We start from the raw sequence: 24,179 nt of genomic DNA on the forward strand, positions 1-24,179 counted from the left end.
TATACAATATTAGCAGAGACTGACAGGCCTAGACGGTGTGCCAAGTAAACTGACGCAGGAGCAAGATTGCTTGACCGTCCTGAACAAAGTACAGGGGTGAGAACAACCGGGGCAAATCGTGATTGTGACATGCTTTCTGCCACTGGGTGACAGCAACAAGCTATAACACAGAAGCTGACTGGCACGATGGAAGAGCAAGTACTCTTTCTTACATATTTATTTGGCCATTATGCTTTTATAGAGCATGTTGCCTAAAAGTACAAATTTAATACCTTGACATAACTTAATATGTTAAAACAGATGTTATTATAGCTATGTAATAGTTATGTTATCGGAACAATAAATAATAATAATATAAATTTGCCAATATTTATTGTGCATCTCTATTTTTGGTAATTTAATAAATGCAGTTTTGTTCTGGATTTTGCAACTCCTGCATTTTAACCAAATGATTTGATCCTGGAGAGGGGACATGTGTTAATAACTATCTCAGCCTTGTTTATATCAGATTAGCACGGTTAGATTACAATTAGTTGGTCAATCGATTAGTTGATCAGCCACTGTTTTCCATTTCTCAATTAATTGTTTAATTATTTTTTAACAAAACATTGATTACTTTCAGTCTCTCAGTTGTCTTAAGTTATAGCAAATCAAATAATTTTGGTTTCAGTTTCAACTGCTAATTTGACAGATTGATTTTGGGAAATTGTGATGTATTTATCAGTAATCAAAAGAATAAAATGCAGATTATTCAGTAATGAAAATACTAGTGACTTTCAGCACTAAAAAATGGTACATATTCTCAAATTAATTTGAGTTAAATGAAATAACCACAACTGAACTGACTGTATACTGGTGTAACTGTAAATACTGTACACATTATATTTTGGGTTATTTTTATTACTTAATTTATTGTGTAAATTTATGTTTCTTATCTAGCAGTTCAGTACGTATATTATTTATATTTAAGTAGTAATATTTTTACAGCGTCATTGAGTTACTGTAAATTATTATTTCATTGTCATTTATATTACTTTGTATATTATTTTATTTGTATGTTCATGTGCATTATTTTAAGTGACGTATCCCCTTGGTTAAGTTAATTGGTTCCTACCTGCTCTTGTCTTAGTACGGACAGATATAGGTGACACACTCGGAGAGAGTGCCTCGTGCTAGTGTGTAGAGGTGTTGCTGTACCCCTAAGTTGGAGTTGTTCTATACTGTCGTGCCGTGTTGGCGGATATTAAATGAGAGAGAAACAAAGACACATTGTAGCCCGCTTATTACCCACAGCCCGGAAGAACTGGAGAACACGAACAACAAGAAAAGAGGGTTACAGACTGGTGGCAGCGGTGTTTTTCTTCTGTGTTTTCCTCGTGTTAATTAGCCAAGGCAATCAACTAGCTCGCGCCGACGGGAGCGCCGGCTGCAGTCTACAAGTGCACTGTGTGAGTTTGTTTCTGTTGTGCATGGACAGTTAAACATTTTTACGGACAGTTGCTAAAGAGACAAGCGGACCAAAGTTTTTTTTCCCGTCGTCGATTGAAGTTGGACAGTACACTACAACATGTCGCTGCAGTCATTAGTGTCCGACGTTGAGGACAACGAGCCTGCCCATGAGGATGATGGCGCACGCAGCGCGACCCAACGGGACACAACAAAGACAGTGGTTCACTACAGAGTGGATTTACCGCCATATTTTCACGGAGATGGTAAGGACAAAGAAAACTTTTCACTGTGGAAAACCAGGCTAGAGCTTGCAGTTAAAGCCTGTGCAGATGGACAGCAGCTAGATATCGCCACTATACTGCCCACCCGCCTTAGTGGAGATGCACTGGCATATTGGCTGTCATTATCACCAGAAATACAGCAGGACTATGATGAATGTGTGGCCAAATTAAATGAAGTTTTTGGGAGGAAAGAATTTTTGCTGCACTTTCAGACTTTTGTAAATGCCAGACAGCGCTTGCCTAAAGAACCTTTAGAAGTTTATGCTGCAGAAATCACAAGACTGGTTTTGGAGGCATTTCCTAACTATGGCAAGCCAGCTATTGCAATGGAACGCTTCAGAAGATTTGTTGCTGGTTTAGACCCCATTCTTCAAGCTAAATGTCATGAGCATGGTGCTGCTACATTGGAGGATGCCTTAGATGTTGCATGTAAATGGGAACGTGCACAGGAAGCTCTGAAACTCCTCCCCCCACCTGCTTCTTCATATGCAACCAGCCAGTATGCTGTTCCTCCTGCCCCACAAGGTGAGCCAGTCTCTGCTATGGTTTCCACCAAACATGAACAATCTCACTCAGACTCATCTGCTGCCCTTATGGATGCTGTCAAGCAGCTCTCCAAGGATGTGCATGCACTCAGGCTTGAAGTCACTCAGCTGGGACAAAATTATAGCTACTCTGCTAGCCACCGTGCTCCCCATGCTGACTTTTCCAAACATAAATATGGCCGTCCTGATGAACTCAGGGGTGAGCGCGGCAGAGAAAGGTATCGTCGCTCTCCATCTGTGTCTCCTGACCGCGGTGTCTACTCCTCTGCAACCCACCATCAGAGAACCAGCAGGTCATACAGTGATCATCCCCATTCCAGATACTCTCCTGATCACCACAACAGGCGATACTCACCCACTCCACCATCTTCTCCACATCATCGACGTGACCATCACTCCACCAGCAGTCGGGATCACTTCAGGCACCACAGCCCAGACAGGCGCCACTCTCCTGACCACTTCAACGCCAGATACCCACACCAAAACAGCTCCTACAGACACACCTCCTACTCTCCCCCACATGAGTCAGCCAGACCCAGGTATGAGTCACATCATGCATACTCTGCTCAGGAAAGACGACCATCATACGGAGAAAGGAGCCATCATGTGAGCTTTAAAGGAGACCCCACTGATCAGGGAAACGAATGGTAGCAGACGCTGAGGGCCAAGTGTCTGCTGCTACTGCTCATGAGGCCCCACAACAGGTGCTTCCACCTTCTCACAAAAAGCCTACACGCTATGTAATGACTGTCATTGAGAACATTGCTACTAAAGTCTACCTAGACACAGGTTCAGACATTTCATTGATTAGTGAGGACTTTAGAATGTCTATTCCATTTCTGAAAACTAAAGCTATGCAACGCTCTGAGCTTTTCCCTAGAGCAGTGACTGGTGACTATTTAGACATTCTAGGTACACTTCCTCTCACCATCAGACTAGGTAATGAGGTTTTCACCCACACTGTCCAAGTAGTCAGAAATGTAACACAACCAGTGATCTTAGGATGGGACTTTCTACTTGCACATCATGCAGTTTTGGATTTGAGAGAAGGCATTTTTAAAGTAGGGAGTCGTACTAGCACCCCCCTTCTGTGTGCTACTGAGACTGCTCCCCTGGCTTGCAATGCTGTCACCTTATCCCCTATTATAGTCCCTGCCATGTCACAAATGACTGTTCTAGCTAAAGTCCAGCCCACTATTGGTGTGCCAGATATTGAAACTGACTATTCAGGTATCCTAGAGCCAGGTCCACCTAGTTTTCAAGGTCTGTTAGCTGCACGCACACTTGCTACTGTACAGGCAGGACTCACTTATGTCAGAGTAATGAACCCAACTACTACTGACCTCCACGTTCCAAGTGAAACAAGGCTAGGCGACTTTCACCCACTAGGTGATAGTGAGGATGACTATTCCATAGTGGAAGCTGACGTAGCCACAGTTACGACTACAGCAGAACCCTCCCCTCAACAGACATTACCAGATGTTGACCTCAGTCAGGCAGCACTCAGTGACGAACAGAGACAAAAGCTTGAAGCTTTACTGCTGACATACAGTGACGTTTTTAGTGCTCATGACCAAGACTATGGACGCACTAATGTTGTACAACACAGCATAAACACAGCAGATGCTCGCCCCATCAAACAGAGAGCATACAGAACCTCACCAAACATCAGAGCAGAGATAGACCGACAGGTCCAGCAGCTTCTCGCCCAGGACATCATTGAAGAAAGCTGCAGCCCCTGGTCTTCTCCTGTTGTTCTCGTGAGAAAAAAAGATGGCAGCTACAGGTTCTGCATTGATTACCGAAAGTTGAATGCAGTCACCATTAAAGACTCATACCCCTTGCCACGCCCTGCAGATGCCCTTGACAGCCTATCAGGCGCATGCTGGTTCAGCACCATGGACTTATCAAGTGGATATTGGCAGGTTGAGCTTGAGCCACAGGACAAGGAGAAAACTGCATTCAACACTGGCAGTGCTCTCTACCAGTTCAAGGTTATGCCTATGGGATTAACCAACGCCCCACCAACATTTCAACGGTTGATGGAGCTGGTGCTCCATGGCCTACACTGGAAGGACTGTTTGATTTACCTGGATGACGTCCTTGTGTTCAGCCGCTCTTTTCCAGACCACCTAAAGTGCCTGGAAGAGGTGTTCAGCAGGTTTCGCTCAGCTGGTCTCAAACTGAAAGCCAGAAAATGCCAGCTTGCACAAACCCAAGTGACTTTCCTTGGACATGTGGTCTCCAACCATGGACTCCAACCAGATGCAAGAAATGTTGAAAAGGTACGTGGATGGCCAACACCTAGGACAACTACAGAGGTGAGAGCTTTCATTGGACTGTGTTCCTACTACCGTAGGTTTGTCAAAAACTTTTCAGTTATTGCAGCTCCACTGCATGCTCTCACACAAAAAGGAGCAATATTCAAATGGACTGTTGAATGTGAGGATGCTTTTCAGTCACTGAAACACGCTCTCACTCACCCACCAATCATGGCACATCCCATCTTTACACAGCCATTCTTACTGTACACAGATGCTTCACAGGATAGCATTGGCTCTGTGCTAGCTCAACGTCAAGACAACAAAGAACGTGTCATTGCCTATGCAAGCCACACACTCAGGCCTCCTGAAAGAAAATGGTCCACTTTTGACCGTGAGCTCTGGGCAGTTGTTTGGTCTGTGAGACATTTTAAACACTTCCTCTCTGGTAGTTCATTTACAGTGATCACAGATCATAAGCCTCTCCTGAGCTTGAGGAAAGCACCAGTGGACAACGATCCCACTGGCAGGCGTAGTCGGTGGATACTCGAGCTGGATGTGTATGACTACAACCTACTGCACAGAGAAGGTAAACAGCATGCCAACGCAGATGCCATGTCCAGGCGTCCCAATTCTGAGACCCACAACAAAGCTGTTCAGTGTGCTATATCTTCCATCACCTCCACAGACAGGCATGACAACACATCCTCAGGTATGCCTGACATCAGCCACACACTGTCAGTAGACTTTGAAAAGTTGCAGGAACAACAAAAGGAGGATGAATGTCTCAGCACAGTCATTGCATGGCTAGAGAACGCTGCCCACAAACCACCAATAGGTCACCTCAAACATTCCTCCCCAACACTGAGGAAACTCTGGCATGAGTACCCCAAATTGATCATTCGGCATGGAATCCTCTGTAGGAAAGTCAATACAAGCTCTCACACCCCTGCAAACTTTCAAGTTGTTCTGCCTGCAACTCTCATTCCCACAGCTTTGTCAGGTTTGCATGGAAATCAGTTCAGTGGTCACCTAAGTGCAGACCGCACACTGCAGAGAGCCAGACGTATTTGTTATTGGCCATACATGACCCGTGATATTCGCAAGTTTTGTGCTGAGTGCCTACCATGTCAAACACGGGGTTCTCCAAACCCACATGAAAGAGCCCCACTACAGTCAATCCATGCAGAGAGGCCATTTCAGAAAATTGCTGCAGACATCACTGAGCTACCTGTCAGTACACAAGGGAACAGGTATGTTCTGGTAGTAATGGACTATTTCACACGCTATGTTAATCTGTTCCCCCTGAAAGACCAGCGTGCTACCACAGTGGCAAAGTGCATTTTTGAGGACTATATCAGACAACATGGCTTGCCAGAGTCTATTCACACTGATCAAGGCCGCCAGTTTGAATCAGACCTCATCAAGCATCTTTGCAGCCTGCTTGGAATCAACAAAACACGCACATCTCCATACCATGCCCAGTCAGATGGTATGGTGGAGAGACTGAACAGGACACTGAAAGATCAACTTGCTAAGTACATCTCACAAAATGGTGGTGAATGGGACCAGTACCTGCCACAGTGTGAGCTTGCCTACAACTCAAGTGTTCATTCAAGTACTGGATTTTCCCCTTTCTTCCTTGTACATGGGAGAGAACCAAACCTGCCACTGGATGTCATGTTGAACTGTAGTCCTGCAGTGACCTCATCCACACCAGGTACACCAGCAGCTTATGTGCAGGATCTTACCACACGTTTGTCACATGCTTTCAGGGATGCAGCCCAAACCTCTGCTGCAACCAAACAGCATCAAAAGACTCATTATGACAAGAAAGTTGTGTTTCACCCTCACCAGCCAGGTGACCTTGTTCTCCTGGATGACCCAGCACAAAAAATGAATAAACTTGCTCCCAGATGGAAGGGCCCGTTTGTGGTCCGGAAAAGGATGAGCAGAGACGGACACCCTAGCGTCACCTATGAAATCACGGATCCTAGGAATGCACGCTCACGGACATGGATTGTTCATCATAACAGACTGAAAGCCTACAAAGGGACCTTGCCAGCTGCCCCCGTCAGCAGCCGGCCACCCTCCGTGCCAGCTGATTTGGGCACATCACTGTCATCAGCCCCCCCCCCTCTCACTGCCTTGTCAGGGGCCTTGCCTTTTCGCCCTCCTACTCCCCCACATGTGCCTGCCCCTGCCAGGGCTGCTCCTCAAAGCAGTTCTCCACCTTCTTCTCATCCCCCCAGTCCCTCCCCCTATTCCCCCTATTCCCCCTCTTCCCCTCCTGGCGAAACGGATGGACTTTGCCCACCACTTCAGGAGCCCCTGCTCGTCACATCCCGTTGTGGACGCCAGGTTAGGCGACCACTCAAGTACAGGGACTTTGTCACTTAAAGTGGTTTGGTTAATCTGATTCAGGCCCTTACATGTTGTGTTTATGGTTGTTTGGGTGCTATGATTTTATGATACCACGTGTATATATATACCTGATTGTTATTTGAGTATATATTACGTGAAGGATTTTTCTGCCTGCACTGACATTTTTCTTGCAGAAAGTGTTTTATGTGTTGCTCAGTTCTGAGTTCATTAAGAGTAAGAGTATGGTTGTTCTAGTTGCTGAATTGTTTGCACGTATTTACTACTGTGATTTGTTACATTTCCAATATTATATACCAAATTTCTGATGCGTTGATTGAAATGGGGACATTTCTACTTGTAGCAAGGGAAGACTGTAACTGTAAATACTGTACACATTATATTTTGGGTTATTTTTATTACTTAATTTATTGTGTAAATTTATGTTTCTTATCTAGCAGTTCAGTACGTATATTATTTATATTTAAGTAGTAATATTTTTTACAGCGTCATTGAGTTACTGTAAATTATTATTTCATTGTCATTTATATTACTTTGTATATTATTTTATTTGTATGTTCATGTGCATTATTTTAAGTGACGTATCCCCTTGGTTAAGTTAATTGGTTCCTACCTGCTCTTGTCTTAGTACGGACAGATATAGGTGACACACTCGGAGAGAGTGCCTCGTGCTAGTGTGTAGAGGTGTTGCTGTACCCCTAAGTTGGAGTTGTTCTATACTGTCGTGCCGTGTTGGCGGATATTAAATGAGAGAGAAACAAAGACACATTGTAGCCCGCTTATTACCCACAGCCCGGAAGAACTGGAGAACACGAACAACAAGAAAAGAGGGTTACACTGGTCTTAATATACTTGTACATGAGGCCAACTAGGGGTGTAATGATACATCAGTCTGGTCACCAAATATCATTTTGTCATCCAAAGAAAGTGGACCTAACATGGACCTAAGTAGAAACAGAAGTGATGGGAGTAATACTAGTACTCGTGGTAGCAGTAGTAACAGAAAAAGAGCCAGTTACTGAAAGAGCTCCTGTAGTACTGGTACAAATGGTTGTTCTGTACTCTTTTTTAGAACCTGCGTCGACTGAAAAATCCCTCGAGCCATAGTGACTCATCCTGATGTGCAGGAAGTTGAGGGTGCAGTGGGGAGATGCTGCTGATGTTGGTGTTCCTGCTGCGTTGCGTCCCTGCAGCCAAGACCTGTCTACAGTGTGACCGCAGGATCAGGCTCCAACATGAGGACTTTATCCTGTCAGCACCCACTGTCAACGACCAGATTGAAATGAAAAAGATTTGTGACCATGCCTATGAGACTTACAAAGAGACCAGCAGGGAACGAAAGGGAGTCATTGGTGAGAAAAAAGACCTGGTTTAGCACGAGTCCGGAGGATACAATAGTAGCACAAAAATATTAGCAGACCATTAGTTTTTTTATGATCTGGCAATTGAAGTTTTCGCTATTATGGAACTCATTTAGTTCTGGATAAACTGTTAAGAAGCATTTATCAATCAGCTGTCAACTGGAACCATCCAGTTTTCAGCTTGACTGTCCATGACTGCTGAATGGCTGATCAGTGTCAGACATCTGATTCTGAGCCCGTCAAATGTACATGCATGATGTTCATGTCATGTGTGCAGTGACACAGACAGTATGGCGCCAGTCACAGCCACACACACACACACACACACACACACACACGGTCAAAATGTGGAGGAACAACCATGGAAAACAACAAACTTAATCAGACACTATCACCATGCTGAACATGCCCAAACTGAAGAAAATTATCTATATATGTGTTTTCAATCATTGTTCATATCTTATTTTATCTTGTCTTTAAGCTAAAGTTAGCAAGACTCTAGAGCCAGCCACAAGCTCAATTCTCATTTCTTAGAAAAAGTTGGAATTGGCAGGACAGACTTTTAAAAAATCTGAATTGGCCGACAAAAATGCAATCAATGTAAATATTAAAATCAGTTAAAAATGACTTGTGCTTTGCATATCTCAGATCCCACCACTCTGTACAGAGCCAGAACTGAGTACCAGAGTGAATTTGATCGCTTCTTGAAAACCAAACGCACTGGTGAGTAACAAAAAGATATTTATTGTGACTGTTCATTCCAAATAGATGCACAATAGTTGGAAATAAATGTAGCAAACCACTTAGATCATTAGAATTGTTCCATTGTAGCATCCCTGAATGCATTTACAGATGTTGCATGAAATGATATTGATAACAAACTCAATTTCCATCAGATTTAAAGACTGCTCTTTTTTTTAAAGGATCTGTAACATTTGAAGCCATTCAGATCATGGAGAAGGGCCGGAAGATCTTAGAGAAACACTTGGACGCATTCATCCGTGATGGTAATTGGCATAAATAACAGTAAGTGTTCTGCACAGTATGAGGCAGGGCACTTTGTGTAAGTCATTGCTGTGTGCAAGATACATTAGTTTCACATCATTTGTTTGTCTCTCCCTCAGGATTGTGCCCGAACAAGTGTGGTAAGTCTGTTCTGTTTGATCCTGCCCTCTGTATCTGTGTAAATCCTTGCAGAAGCACAATGTGTACATACTATATATTTAGTACAAAGACACGTGTGTGTATGCATGTGTGTGTGGTGTGATTTTCAGGGCTTTTGAAACGGAGAGTAATGGATTGCTTCTCTTGCCGTTACAAGATATACATCTGTCCCTCCTCCTCTGGCCAGCAGGACTGCGGTGGTATATTTTTATGTTTTCCTTTGTGTATATGTGTGTGCGTGTTTATGGCAAGTGGGTGAGGACTAGTTCTACCTATGTACTGGGTGTGTACCATGGACACATGCTGTCACGAGTGTGTAAATGTGTTCCTAAAGGAGGAACGGCCGCTGTCTGTCCATGTGCAGGGCTAATGAAAAAGATTATTCAAGTAATCCTGATGGGAATGAATGAAGCATCTCTCCTCCCCTTTCTCCAGAGTACGCAGTGCAGGCTGAGGAGGGAGGCCAGGCAGTGTTGAACTGTTTCTGCCCATGGCATCATCTCCTGTTGGGAAAACCAGAGTACCACTACTCGTGGGCCCCTGGTGTGCCACGATCTAAAAAGGTCTCTAACATCACTGCCTCTTTATGAAACGATAACACAAACAGAAGCATAAGTAGTAGTTTGAAACCACTTGAGTAGAAACGTCCTGATTCCCATGAATTATGTTTAGCCGTACAGTATCATCATGAATATGCATATTCGCTGTCTGCCAGCTTTTACACCCACTTACTTACAACTATCACTTCCTAATTTGTGTGCAGCTGAATGAGAGTGACTTCAGAGCCCTGGTAGTGACAGATGACTCCTCTGTGGTCTTAAATCAGCTGCGCGTGGATGAACAAGGAACATATCGCTGCTTTTTGCAGGGCCGAAATGGAACCGTCTTCTATCAAGTCACTTTCCTACTCACTGGTAGAGTACAGCTCTTAAATCAAAGGATTCATCACAGGGAAATTGTCAGATAATTCAAGTCTGAAAGGGAAAAAGGCGACATCACATCCAAGTTAATTTAGCACTTTTGAAAAGTTTCCACATAAGAGAACAAACGCTCCAATCAACCCTGAGGAAATGGCTCTGGATAAAACACTTGAAAATATCAGAATCAGGAAAAACTTGATTGATCTCAGGGGGGGGGGGGTCGGTCACATTACAGATGCTCCCATTCAAGAATAAAAAATATAAAAGCATAGAGAAATATAAAATATAATATATAAAATATATGAACTAAATGTATATATAAACAGCAATTTATATATACACAAATACAAGAAAGAAATAGAAATAATGAAATATGAAATAACACAATTAAATACATTACAATTATTATTAAAATCATGTCTACATTATATGACAGTCTAAATAACAGTGCTGTATGTATTGAACAGTCAAGTTATAATCCCTGCCAGGTGTAAACCTCGATGGGATTACATAATCGCTTACATTTGTGCGCGTGTGTGTGCATGAGTGAGTGAGTGTGTGTGTGCGTCATCACTGGACCTACATCTTGTCCACAGCTAATCTCAGATACTACTGGGCCGATTAGCCTAATTTTTTTCCCTGCACATTCATGCCTGTACGCTGAAGGACCTCTGTGATTCAGAATTCTGGCAAAATCTTGAAAATCTTTTATTACTCTTATGAAGATAGCATGTTTCTCACTGGAAATTATTCACATAAATGTATATTGATAACTTCCATTTTGCAAAAAAAAAACCACTTAATACATTTTTATTAAATTCCTTCAAAGTTACAGGTAAATATAGTTGTTAGTTCCATATTAAATTCCTTCAAAGTCTTCAAAACGTTATATCTGGAGTCTGGACAGACATGAATATAAACTGTGACTTGACTGGTTGGTGGAGACACACAAAAGTGAGGCAGTAATTCTGTTTTTTGACTGCTCTGTTTTTTATCACTATTTACTCTTCTTACTCGGCTGGTAGGGGTCGCAAGTGATCAACAACTGCTTCAGTTTGAAATCTTGTTCCGGTCAGAGACAACTAATGTGGGGATCATGTTAATGTTACTGGAATTTCACAAAGTTGAGGTGGCATCGCAGTAGGTGTGTCAGGGATCTGAGTGCACTCCGCTAGTTGCACAAGTTATTGTAATCTCAAGTCAGTATTGCACAGGTGAATTATTGCACAGAATTATTGTAAAATCAGTCAGCAGTGCTCAGCTGAAGTATAAATCAAGAATAAATATGAGGTTATAGTTGCTGACAGGGGTGAAATGAGTCCAAGTGCCAGTCTATTGACTCTGAGTGTCAGACACTCCGAGGGAGGAATTGTATAGTTTGATGGCCGCAGGCAGGAATGATTTTCTGTGGTGCATCTCGGTGAAATGAGTCTCTCACCGAAAGTACTCCTGTGGCCAACTGGAAAGCCCACACAGCAACGTAAGATTAGAGAAAACGGATGTAAAACTGTTCACTGCTGTAGAACTGCCAGATGAGACAAATGTCCCAGATTTAGGTATTCTAGTACAAGTGCTCCGAAATCTTAGTTCTCAGGCCACTGGGGATAAAGATGTTCTGGAGACTCCAAGCAAAATTGGAAACAGAGCTGTTAATTTGCAAAGAACTGAATTCGCTTCATGTTGAAAAGCAAACTGAATACATTTGAGTTTTGTAAAGCTTATAATTCGCTACTGTGTCTGTGTGTGACTGTGGTTTGTGACTGTGGGGTGGATGCAGGGTGTGTCAATTTGAAAGTGGGGGGGCGTTTTTTTCCCTCATGTGACATTGCTGTGTGGGCTTTCTTATATTCTATGTACTGTATAGCGTGCTGCAGGGATGACCTATTTTTGCAGGCCAACTCAGAAAGGAACATCACCCGGGTTCTGCGGCAAACAAAACTTTATGATACTGACGCTTTTTGCACAGCAAGATAATCTTCACAAATGAACAAACAAACCACTTACATGATTTGGAAGTGTAAATGCAGTCACCAGAAGTAAAAAAGCTAAGGCTATAAACAAACAACACTGTGGTTGCATGACTTCACTGACACCATCGCTAAATGACTAGTGTTCAACATAATGATGATTAATGTCCCCGTCAACTTCTGTTGTCACTTGTTCGCTGCTGCCTTTTGTAGTTCATGTAACAGTTTCAGAAATCACGAGTGGGGTGTCTACTGATGAATGAACCACAGACCTTATTTTAGGCGTCTAATCAAAAACACATTCAGAAAACCCTGTGACTTTGAGGTGGTGGAACCGGAAGTGCAAGCATGGTTTTAGGACTCATCCCTGTAGCACTCTATACTTCCATATTTGTTCTTGATTGTTGTCTGGATTAACAACACATTGGGTTTACCTGTATTGAAATGATCTATATTCTGTACAGTGTATCTGCAGTCTATTACAGTGTAAAATCCTATAATCTGAATTTTAGGCCTCATAATTTCTTAAATATGATTTTTGACGGGCCTTAACAGTTGAATTATGAAGAGAAATTGCTTTTATAAAGTTGGATTTAACTTCAGTCTTACTTTTAAATGTGTTTTTAGGAAAAAAAAATTGTATTGATCATGTTGTAACAACTACAAAACAAAACCAACGTTGAACCATTAAACACTAATGCAAACTGTGCAGGTTCTTTTTATCATTTGACATAATGTCAAATAGGTTTTCAGTTACATTCACAATGGTCTTAAATTCAAGTCTTAAAATCTTAAATTTATCTTGATGAAACCTGCAGAAACCCTGCTGTAAATATATGCTGTGAATAAAATTGCCTGTGGAAATAATCCCACTAAGAGGATGAATAAAAGTTATTTCTAAAAAGTGATTTCATTCTACCAGTAATGCCTACAGTTCCAACAATAAACTGCTAAATTAACAAAATAAATCTTTCAGTATGAGGATTCCTAATAAAAACCTGTAAATGGAGTCCATGACCCATGTCCCACGTCTGTTTGGAGGTGGGTGTCAAAACCATGTGAAAACCCCTGCTCAGATCGTTATCGAGGACAAACTGATAGGTGTTCAGTCCTTCCTCCACACTTTCATCTACACAAATATTACTCTCCACCTCTATTAACACAGCTCTCTGTTATTTTCATCCTCCTCCTTCACAGTCTCCCCTTCGCCTGACCAAACTCAGCGACCTGTCATCACTCTGCCTCCCCTGCCTCATGGAGACAACTACTCACCTTTTCAGCCCACGGCAGGCCTGCTGGTGCCAGTCATCGCCATGGTTACTGCTCTGAGCCTGGCAGCGAGCGTAGGACTCACAGTTGTGCTCGGGTGAGAGACGGCAAGCGGGTGGAGGGGAGACAAAAAGAAAGGGCAAGGGGGTTAACAGGCAGGATGTGAAAGAGGTGAGACGAAATGGTCGCAGAGCGTGACAAACTAAATTATGCAAAATTAAGGAAGTGGCTGTGTGGTCATGTAGTTTGAGGATGTAATCAAGATTTATGAGACTTATGGTTTTGTCATATAAGGCTACAATAGATTTCTAAATAGGATCATTGTTTACAACTGAACATATGACGCCAGTAAGTTATTTTCTCTGAAAGTTCTTCCAGGAAGTGATGTCAGTTACTTCAGCGCAAAAGTCAACAGGTGTTAACTTTATTTTAACACACATGATGGGGGGATTTTTCTGTTTTTTTGCTCTTATATGTTTGTGTTTGGATTACTGTGTTTGTTATCTTCATAGACTGATGATAATTCAAAGAAGAGCCACGGAGAAGCCAAGAAGAAGGAGGAGGGTGGAAAAAAATGCGCAAAACATGGTGTGATGAACAAACTGTCTACAGTAAATAAACACTTGAGCGGTTTAAATAAATGGTCACTTTATTTTACAGTACACTAAGATGTAGCAAGCAGTACTTTGTATCAAATTAGACAGAAACCAGAAATGACATGTTCTTTTTTAGACAGTATTAGACTCTTATTAGACTTTCTTTGAGGGTGATTTTGGACACATTAGAATAGAAATGCACTGTAAACTAATGCGTATTGTTTTTGCTTTTGTTACAATACATTGGTTATCTTAAACAAAAAAATCCTCACAAATTGTCCATGTGAATCCTGGTGAATTTAACACTAAGACGTCCCTTATAAAACAGAAAGTTTGTGGTGTAATAAAACCAGAATGTACAACACACACACACAGTGAAATCCCCCAGAAACCACTCAACTTTCCGTAACATTAAGCAGCAGCCCACCAGCGCACATCAATGATCTGACCCCAGCAGGGACATGTTCCCCCTCAATGAAGTGATGGCGTCGTCACGTGGGCGTTTATGAGAGGAATCGGGGATGAGGCAAATCTCCCAGATTACAGTGTTTTTCAGAGATTAATAGGCCCAGCCATCCAATTAATCCTGGATAATCCCCTGTGGGAGGAGGCGGAGAGAAGTGGAGGGGTAAAATCTAGCAGCAGATGTTTTCGCCAGGGTTTCTTTCAGTGTTTATTTACCCATACATTCATTCAGAGAGACTGAGTAAGGGCAAACTTTTGAATTGCTAGCAGTGTTCTTGTAATTCTGAAGTCATCGTTTTCTTGCAAAACCATCACCAGACTTTCTAAATCTTTGTGTCTGTCTGCCCACAGTCTGACATAAGCTGCTTCTGATTCAAAAAATAGTCACCTCTGTTCACACAAGTTTCATCATGATCTCCTCCACCTCCTTGTCATCATCTCACGTGTCATTTCTGCTCACTGTTGCCCTTTTTCATCATTCAAACTCTGTGCTATTGTCGGCACGTAGCTCGCTGTTGATGTAAAAGTCTTACTTCCGGTGAGGTTTGGACTCGAGATGTGTCACTCGAATGTGACTCAAGTCACAAATCTGATGACTTTATACTTAACTTTACAAAATCAAAAAAAGCTTCACTTGGACTTCAGCATTTTGACTTGAAAACACTTTATACCATCCCCAAACCCCAAAGATTAAAATGTATGTTATTTACAGGCTTTCTGCAGATCTTTAAAAAGACTCAAATCAAATAAGCTGCATTTTAGGCCTTAAAATATCTTAAAATGATTTTGACAGATCTTAAAATTGATTGGATAAAGGTGTTAACATTACTTTTATGAAGTTCCATAAGAGATTAATTCAAATTCTTTTTACCAGTCTGGATGTGAAATAGGTTTTTAATTGCATTTATAATGGTCTAAAGTATTTTGAAGAACTGATGTTACATAACTGATCTCCATTTAAATAAAATGACAGCAAAGATTTTGTTTGCATACAAAAACTATGCTGTGGCAACTTCTATCAACATGTAAAGTTTCACAAAGAAGAGAAAGTTGAGATTCTGTTGTTAAAATGTTATTACTTATGGTGAAGAGGGCAGTGTGACTTGCTTAGGACTCGAAACTCCAAGTGTAGGACTTGGGACTTTACTGTTTTGACATGGGGATTGAACTTTATTGCAAAGAAATGGGACTTACTTGTGACTTGCAAAACAAGAACTTGGTCCCATCTCCGATAAAACGTCATCGTCATCAACAGCAGCATCATTGTGTCAGGCCAGATGTGTTCTGGGCTGACTCTGTTCCAACCATGACGCTCTGACACGCTGATGTAGGAAAGATAACAAAACGTGTGAGCCGAATGAAAATGAAAGCGAGTGATCGATTATTTATGAGTCACCACATCCGGAAAATCAGTCAGCTCTGAAATCTTAAATCGTTGCTCAGGTTTTTTCAGGGAAATTTCTGACAAAACTCAAGTAATGATACAGTATGAGGGTGTGTTTGTGTGTGTATGTGTGGATACTGAGGCCTGCATGGATGTTGACAGGATGTATGTGCTGCGCTGTTTCCTGTCGGGCTACTGAGATGGGGACGAATGTTGACAAAAAAAACACCCTTTTAAGACACCCACCACTCAGAAACTCTCACATCACAAACCTCCTCCTTCACTGTGGGTTTATGTGTGTGTGTTCAAACCTTAAGTGCAGGCTGAGGCTACTGTAAATGCATGCTCAGCGGCTCTACTGACAGCCGTGATGAACTGTGTACCATTGTGTGCGTGTGTGTGTGTGTACTGCTGTGGATTGAAATCGCAGCCTCAGCAGGGGGAGAGCATGACAAAGTGGGAGTGCAGCTGAGGGACCAGCGGGCAGCGAGCCATGAGGGAGGGGGAGAAGGGAAGTGGGAACATGAAGAAAGTGGAGTCAGAGGTTTGAGTGGGAGACGTGTGTGGGAAGGCAGAGTGATTTGAATGTGGGTTATGAGGAAACGAAGGCAAAGACGTCAGATTACACCTTATGATAAAAACTATCCCACACTGCACATAAAGTAGGTGGAAGGGGCGGAAGAATGTCTCGTCTACACTGTCCTACCCAAGAAGATTTACTGCTGTTTGACCTCAACATTACTCACGAGACAACTTGTCCTGAAAACTGCTACACTGCTGCTGAGACGTACTTAAAGCCCCTAAAACCTGGTTCAAATCTGATGTATTTCTCTATGATTAAATATTTGCAACTTAATCGCCAACAATCAAAGTCAAGGAAATTGTTATTCGAAGGGGGGTTTATGAGATACTTATTGATTGTCAGCGTCAAATCAAAAAAGTCAAGTCAGATTTTTCTGTGGACAGGATCAGCAGCAAAATGTATTTCAGCCACTTAAAAAAGGTGTATCTAAAACAAATCTGCATCAGTTTAAGTGTGTAGTATATTTAGAATATTTTCACTGCTTAACCTCGCCATCAGAAGGATTTTTCTGATATGAAACAGCCAAATATCGCTCTCTCCCATTCAACCATACTCAATAAGGACAAACAGTCATTTTACCTCACAGGACATGTGACATGCTCGTCCACTGCTGCCTCGCTCAGTTAGTTTGTTAGTGTTATTGTCTGATTTTGGCAAATCCAAGCTAATCTTCTAAAACACAGAAGTCACACAATAACACAAATAAACTAACAGATGAAGGCAGCTGTAGACCAGCAACTTCTGTGTTCAGTGAGATAAAATTTTTGATTTTGCCAGTGGAGAGTGCAATGTTTGATTTATATAATGCCAGTTTCCCATCAAAAGAGGCTATCTGACGGCAAGGCAAAGTGGGATAAGGATGTATTTAGGTGGCTAAAATACATTTTGTTTCTGACCCCGTCTACAGTAGTACATTGCTTAGGTTTCAACACGGGTTTTCTTGCTGCTTGGGGGCGTGCCAACTGCCACCTACTGCAGGTAATACAATAAGTACCTCATACAACCCCACTTCAGGTAATCCAAATCATTCTTTCAAAATTCAGTGGGAACATTCTTTGTCCTCATTATTGTAACCAATCTGCTTCATCAGGAATATGTAGATGTTATCACATTTGACTGATAGTCAAACTGTCATCACATCATTTTGATTCAAATATTGCTAAATCCTGGAAATACACAACATCACCATTTCCCAAACAAGCCCTGCCTACTTTAAAACCAGTGAGAGAATGACAGAAAAAAACACAAATATCAATATCACTCATGTAAAAAGACATGGACGTGGGACTTGACTGTCTTGACTTGGGGCTTGACTTAAGACTTCAATGCAGAGACTTGGGACTTACCTGTGACAAAGCAATGGGCTGGTCCCATCTCCGGTAAAACGTCGTCATCATTATCAACAACAACAACAAATTCACACCCATCTTTGTGTCAGGCTGAACGCGTTCTCGGCCGACTCTGTGCCAACCATGACACTCTGACACGCTAAATTTAGGGAAGATAAAACATGTGAACCAAATGAAAATGAAAGCAAGTGATTGATTATTTATGAGTCACATCCAGGAAATCAGTCTGCTCTGGAATCCTTAATCATGCTCAGGTTTTTTCAGGGAAATTTCTAACAAACCATTTTGAATCACAGGTAGTCAGTCCAGTTTATGAGTTATGACAACTCTATGCGGGACTATGTGTGTGATGATGATGATGATCACAGGATGTATGTGCAGTGCAAACTATTCTTTCAAAGTTCATTAGAAATAACTATCTTGACTGTAACCACTTCAACATGAATGAATAAGTGATCTGTCTGATAATCATATTTTTCTTCTGGTTAACAATCCCATCAAAAGACCAAAACTAACAGCAAATTGATTTCATTAACAATTCTGTGTAGCTCTTTTCCCTCTTGTCCAAATAAAAATTGTGTGGATGACCACTGAACACTGTAATGTAATGAACAAAGGCACTGTAGTTTATTTTGAGTCCATCCCACCTACACAATAGTACATCAAATCCTGAGCTGAGTGAAGTACTTGGCCTTTTGAAAAAATGTAGGCCAAGTATATATTTGTGTCTATTTTTGTATAGATTTGTTTATTTTGTGGACAGTAACAAAAATATAGACTATCACGAGCATTATTCGGCTGTTTGAAAAGCCCCGCCCATTTGTGCTTTCTGCACCAGTAACAATTGAGCAAACTTGGTATCAACTGTAACCTTAACCTCCTTTATGCTATGTGCTAGGCTTGTCTAAGTTGAAAAGAAAAACAAATGTTGAAGTTGGTTAAAAGGTTTTGGTGGGGGACCTGTAGACGTGATACAGGCAAATTTTAAAGTAGCTAATGTTAGCAAACACTTGATTACATCCTGCTAATGATTTACATAGATAAGGTAGCTAATTAGCTAGTGTTTTTGCTATCATTAGCTTTCAGATGTAACTAGCTAGCTAACAATTTATGTAGAATAACTTTTTTTTTTTAATTTACATTAGCTAACAAAATGTATGTTGCTTTTACCCCAAACAACATCTATTAAACACCATAAAATGTGTTTTCTTTTCTGCTTAGATTAGCCCAAACATTATCTAACAACAATAAACAGCAAAGCAATTATGATCAATTATGAGAATATGTTTAGTGAGTTAAATGTCACACATGTGTGACATTGTGTGGGTGTGTGATGAAACCATAATCCAAAACTGACATGGGCTTGTTCATCAGAGAATGAGCAGAGGCAGTAGCTGTATCTGTGCATCTGATATAATCAGTGCACCGTGCAACTGCTGTCTGCAAGAGAAATGTTTTAGGGTTTTTTTCAGTCTAATAGGTTATAATGTGACAGAGAAAAAAGCCACAGATACTGTAGATTTTCCAGAGCAGAAATAAAGCCACTCAAGTTTCTTCCAGCATTTTATCAGCATGTAGAGAAGTGTTGGTTTTGCGTGTGATCTACATGGGGCAAGAAAAAAACAGAAGCAGTAATGAAGCAGTGGCCTGTAGACGCTCAGGTTTAATCTAACCCAAATAACCAAACTCGGCCCCCGCCGTTTCCTCTGCAGGCTGCTGTTTCACGGCAGATGAGAGAGGGCTGGTTTTAACTCTCGGCATAACGTCATTCAACACAAAAACACGGGATAACCCCAAACCACCACGTGCGCGGTAGGAAAATCAGGTTTGACGTCAGTGTCCATATGAGGAGTGTCGGGCGGGCTAAATATGGTCGTTCCGCCTCTGACGTTGTTCCTTCAGTGGAACACAGAGGCGGGGCCAACTGACCCCGCCCCTCCCACAGCTGTTATCAATGAACAAATGAAACTCTGAATCTAAAGCTGATTTTAACAGACCTGACGGACAATTCAACTCAAGAACTCTCTAGATACATTTACAGTAGATTTTAAAACTATCTTTTAACCTACTTTATTAACAAAAAATCAAACAGAAAAAACACTAAAACCCGGATTTATTTTAATTGTTTGATTTTTTTTGTTCTTCAGAACAAATAGTTTATTATTTATTACTTTTAAATTATTTTAAATAACTTTTCAGCCATGTCTTCAGGGAGTGAGCCTTTGGAAATAACTGGCAACGAACTGGTTCACATACTCAGGACCCCCCGGGACCAGTACACCTCTGCCGGTTGTGTGGTGCTGGACTGCAGGCCCTTCCTCGACTTTTCTTGCGCGCACATTCACGAGTCCAGAAACGTCAACTGGAACTCGATGCTGCGCCGCAGGTCCAAGAGCTCCGTGGTGGCTCTGGAGTGGCTCATCCCGGACAAGGCGCTCCTGGGCCGGCTGCGGCGCGGGGAGTTCTCCCCGGTGGTGGTGGTGGATGAGAGCAGCCGCTCCGTGGCCGAGCTGAAGGCAGAGAGTGTGGTCCAAATGCTGCTCACCGCCCTGCAGAACGAAGTCCAGACGCACATCTGTTTTTTACAAGGTACTAAGACTTTTTCATCCATTTTTACTCACTAAAATTTATTTGTTTCAGGCATCTGAATAAATATTTTTTTTTAGATTTTGACTTTGTTGACTTTGTAAGAAAAAAAAAACGTGAGTTATTGATGTGTACTAATGTTTGTGCACACGGTCTTAACAACCACGAGATTTTCTTGAAATTGTAAAGGATATTTATGTAATGATGAAATCGACATTTTCTTTAAAACTTAAAATAAGCAGACTACAGTCATTGTGCCAAACGGATGCAATACTTTAATACCACAGAGCCAAGTTATTTTATTTTATCATGTTTTGAGTGTAGAGTGTTAATAATAGGCTAAACATTTCCCTACCTTTTCTCTCTTTTTTGTTTCTTTTATGTAGTTTGTTTCTGAATGTGGCTGAATGTTTTGTTTTTTCTAATAGTTTGTGGTTACATATGAGAGTAAGATAGACTTATGCTGTAAAACAGAACCTTTTATGAAATCCTCTCACCGAAAACACTTGTTAAAGAGCATAATATATTTTTAAGTATAAAAGTTGTTGTTGAGTGTAAAACTCTTTATTATCAAACCTAAAGGATAAACAGTTGAACTTGTAATCCAAAAACTGAATAACCAGGCTTCCTTTTAATGTTTACCACATCATCATTATTGTCTCATGCATGACAAATTTTTATGGAGGACTTGGGTGAAAGCTTCCAGCTTAGCTAATACTATGTGACCTCCATTTAGGTGGATTTGAGGGATTTTCAGAGGCCTATCCAGAGCTCTGTTACAACTCTGCCAGCAATCACCCTCTCACAGTGGAACCAGAGCCAACAGTGACTGGCCGGACGACACCGGCTTATGATCAGGTAAGATGAAACTCACTTTTATAAGATGAGAGAGAGCTTTATTAATCCCACAATTATTGTGCCAGCAAAAAATACAGTCATAAATACATGAAATAAAATCAAAATAAAAAAATAAGTAAGGAGTAAATGCTGTAATGGGAACATATGAAGCATAAAAGCAAACTGCATAGTGATTATTGTCTATTTTTAAATTGCAGGATGGTCCAGTGGAGCTGCTGCCCTTCCTGTTTTTGGGCAGTGCCATCCACTCATCTCGCAGAGAGACCCTCGCAGCAGCTGGCATCACAGCTGTGCTCAACGTTTCCTCCACATGCCCCAACTTCTACGAGGGAGAGTTTGAGTACCTGCGGCTCACCGTGGAGGACAGCCTGGCCGCTGACATCAGAGCCTGCTTCTCCACAGCCATCGCCTTCATCGGTGAGTTTTTCCTCTGTACAGCCACAACTCCTGGCCTGTATTCAGTCATTATGTGCTGCACTGTGATGTAGTGAAGTTAGTAGACCCACCAAACACAGTGAATTAGTCTCATCTTTGTTATCAAAGCCATCTTTTTACATTCTTGATGAAAAGTAAAATATCCAGAAGAATTTCACTAAGCAGCTTTTACACGATAATCCATTTTGTAGCCTGGATATATGGACCAACAGTGTAATCGCCTGATTACAAAACAACTGGATTATCCTACACAAGCTGCAGAGGAGAAAAATAACATTTTATTCTTTGGTTGTATCAAGTCATTTATACTGTAAAGTTTAGCTCAGAAGAAGACAGAGTTCAATTCATAAGAACTAAGGATGGTGAATAATAAGTGCATTTTCATTTATGGGCAGATTGGTCCTTCAGTCACACAGTTTAAGAATGGGTCACACCAACAAAGATTAAGACTAGTTCTAATCTGAGTTTAGTAAAACTGGGTTTAAAATGACAAAATCCAAACTGTTGCACAACTAAAAACTAATCTCCATGTAGTAAATCCAAGTTCAGTGACGTAAACCAAAATTAGAGTTTAATCAATATTGAGATGCTACCAAAAACAAAAAACAAATTAGAGAGCAGAAAAGAGCAGAAAATGTTAACTTCCAACAGACCCATGTTCCTGAGCAAAACATTACATTGTATGCAAGCTAACTGAAAGTTAAGGAAATGTTACTTTGTTTGCTAGTTTGCTACAAAATATTAATAAAATGTAACTTTATTTGCTAGCTTGCTAAAAAGTTAATACAACTTAAAACAATTCTCAGGAGAGTTGTTCAATTCATTAAATTTAATTTAGGTTTAAAGTAAAAACTAAACTGACATTTAAAGATGTTTACATTCAATCTTTCTTGATTTTAGGCAAGTATAAAAGCTTGGTGCAATATAAATCAAAGTAAAGCCATGCTCTAATCAGGGTATAAAAATTAAACCAACCCAGCCTAAATCTCTGTATGTTTTTCTGCTTGTTGTTGTTTCTGTTCTGTCAAAGAAAACGATGGTAAATGGAGCGTTATATGCTGATGTCTCTTCCTCTTTCCATCTTGTCTCTTCCGTTCCGCCTACAGACTCAGTGAAGCAGAGTGGTGGTCGGGTACTGGTGCATTGCCAGGCAGGTATCTCCCGCTCCGCCACCATCTGTCTGGCCTACCTCATGCACACACGGCGCGTCAAGCTGGATGAGGCCTTTGACTTCGTGAAGCAGCGGCGTCACGTCATCTCCCCCAACCTGGCCTTCATGGGACAGCTGCTGCAGTTTGAGACTGATGTTCTCTGTCAGGGATGAAGAGGAAGGACATTTACATGACTGCATTTTTTTAATTCATTCTCCCGCCTCTTGTAGGCACAAAGTTGGACTCGGAGCATTAACAGGACTTAAATCAAATGTACAAATGCACCTTTTGTACTATTGACTATATATTTTGTACTTTGAAAGAAAAGCTATTTGTGCTGCTGGCATCACATATCTGGCTGATGTCCTGCTTTCAGGAGAAACTGAAAATTCATATCCTGATAAAACAAACAGCAGTTGGAAACTCCACTGTTAAAACCACGTCATGAACAATTGTAATTCTGAGCCAGCTAGTTTGAGCAGCTATGAGGTAATTTCCCTGACGTGAGGGGAATCGTGTGTGCTTGTCTGGTTTTGTGTGTGTTTGTGTTTGATTAATGTGCCTCAACTTTGGCAAGGGCTGTCTTATTTTCATTCTGAAAGGCATTCCTTCACAGTTACAGACACTGTGAGAAGACATGTCTTTTTATGAGACAACACTGTGTTACAAACTACTTAAGGCAATACTGGATGAATCTCAAGTTTTATTGTCTAATTTATAAAAATGCACTAACCACAGTTGGTGTCTAATAATGAGTCTGATCATTCTGTATCCTGAGACGTGTCACCCTTTGTACACTCCACTCAAACTGGACAAAGTTATTTTTATTATGTAACTAGAGTTTTTATTTTTTATTTATTATTTCAGTATTTGTTCTGACAGTGTTCACATTATTACTGTCTCTTACTGCACTTTATACTTACAAAGTTTGGCTGATTCCTGCTGTTTTTTTCCATTAAAATATAAACATGCTGGAGAACAAGCCGAGTCTGTTTACTCTATACAATGTCCTTATTTCTGTTCCATGGAGCACATTTCACTTCTACCATTATAAAAGGCTGTGTTTGGGTTTAGTTGAGTACATGCAGCTCAGTTTCTTGGTAAAACACAAATTGCAGTAGTTGGGTGGCAGTTAAACTGCACTCAGTTCTCAGTAGCGTTTTCAATACTTAA

At 41.2% G+C, this 24,179-nt stretch overlaps 3 protein-coding genes across 3 annotated transcripts in view; all 3 read left to right on the plus strand.

Annotated features, from left to right (window-relative positions):
• The window catches only part of LOC146320300 (lymphocyte antigen 6G-like), a 128,811-nt gene that overhangs the window by 18,137 nt on the left and 86,495 nt on the right, over window positions 1–24,179 (plus strand). The window lies entirely within an intron of this gene.
• izumo1 (izumo sperm-egg fusion 1) lies at window positions 7,997–15,194 on the plus strand. The gene is made up of 9 exons (XM_084729513.1): window positions 7,997–8,270; window positions 8,928–9,002; window positions 9,203–9,286; window positions 9,404–9,424; window positions 9,554–9,643; window positions 9,879–10,006; window positions 10,207–10,357; window positions 13,528–13,696; window positions 14,112–15,194. Exons 1-9 carry the CDS (start codon window positions 8,069–8,071, stop codon window positions 14,191–14,193), a joined length of 1,002 nt encoding a protein of 333 aa, XP_084585639.1. The 5' UTR covers window positions 7,997–8,068; the 3' UTR covers window positions 14,194–15,194.
• Window positions 19,946–23,988, plus strand: dusp2 (dual specificity phosphatase 2). The gene is made up of 4 exons (XM_084728519.1): window positions 19,946–20,565; window positions 21,299–21,420; window positions 21,618–21,837; window positions 22,962–23,988. The coding sequence occupies exons 1-4, from the start codon at window positions 20,178–20,180 to the stop codon at window positions 23,177–23,179; spliced, it is 948 nt and encodes a 315-aa protein (XP_084584645.1). The 5' UTR covers window positions 19,946–20,177; the 3' UTR covers window positions 23,180–23,988.

The sequence above is a fragment of the Lutjanus erythropterus genome, chromosome 10 (assembly GCF_056507025.1).
Source record: "Lutjanus erythropterus isolate fLutEry1 chromosome 10, fLutEry1.hap2, whole genome shotgun sequence".
In the NCBI taxonomy this organism is placed as follows: Eukaryota; Metazoa; Chordata; class Actinopteri; order Lutjaniformes; family Lutjanidae; genus Lutjanus; species Lutjanus erythropterus.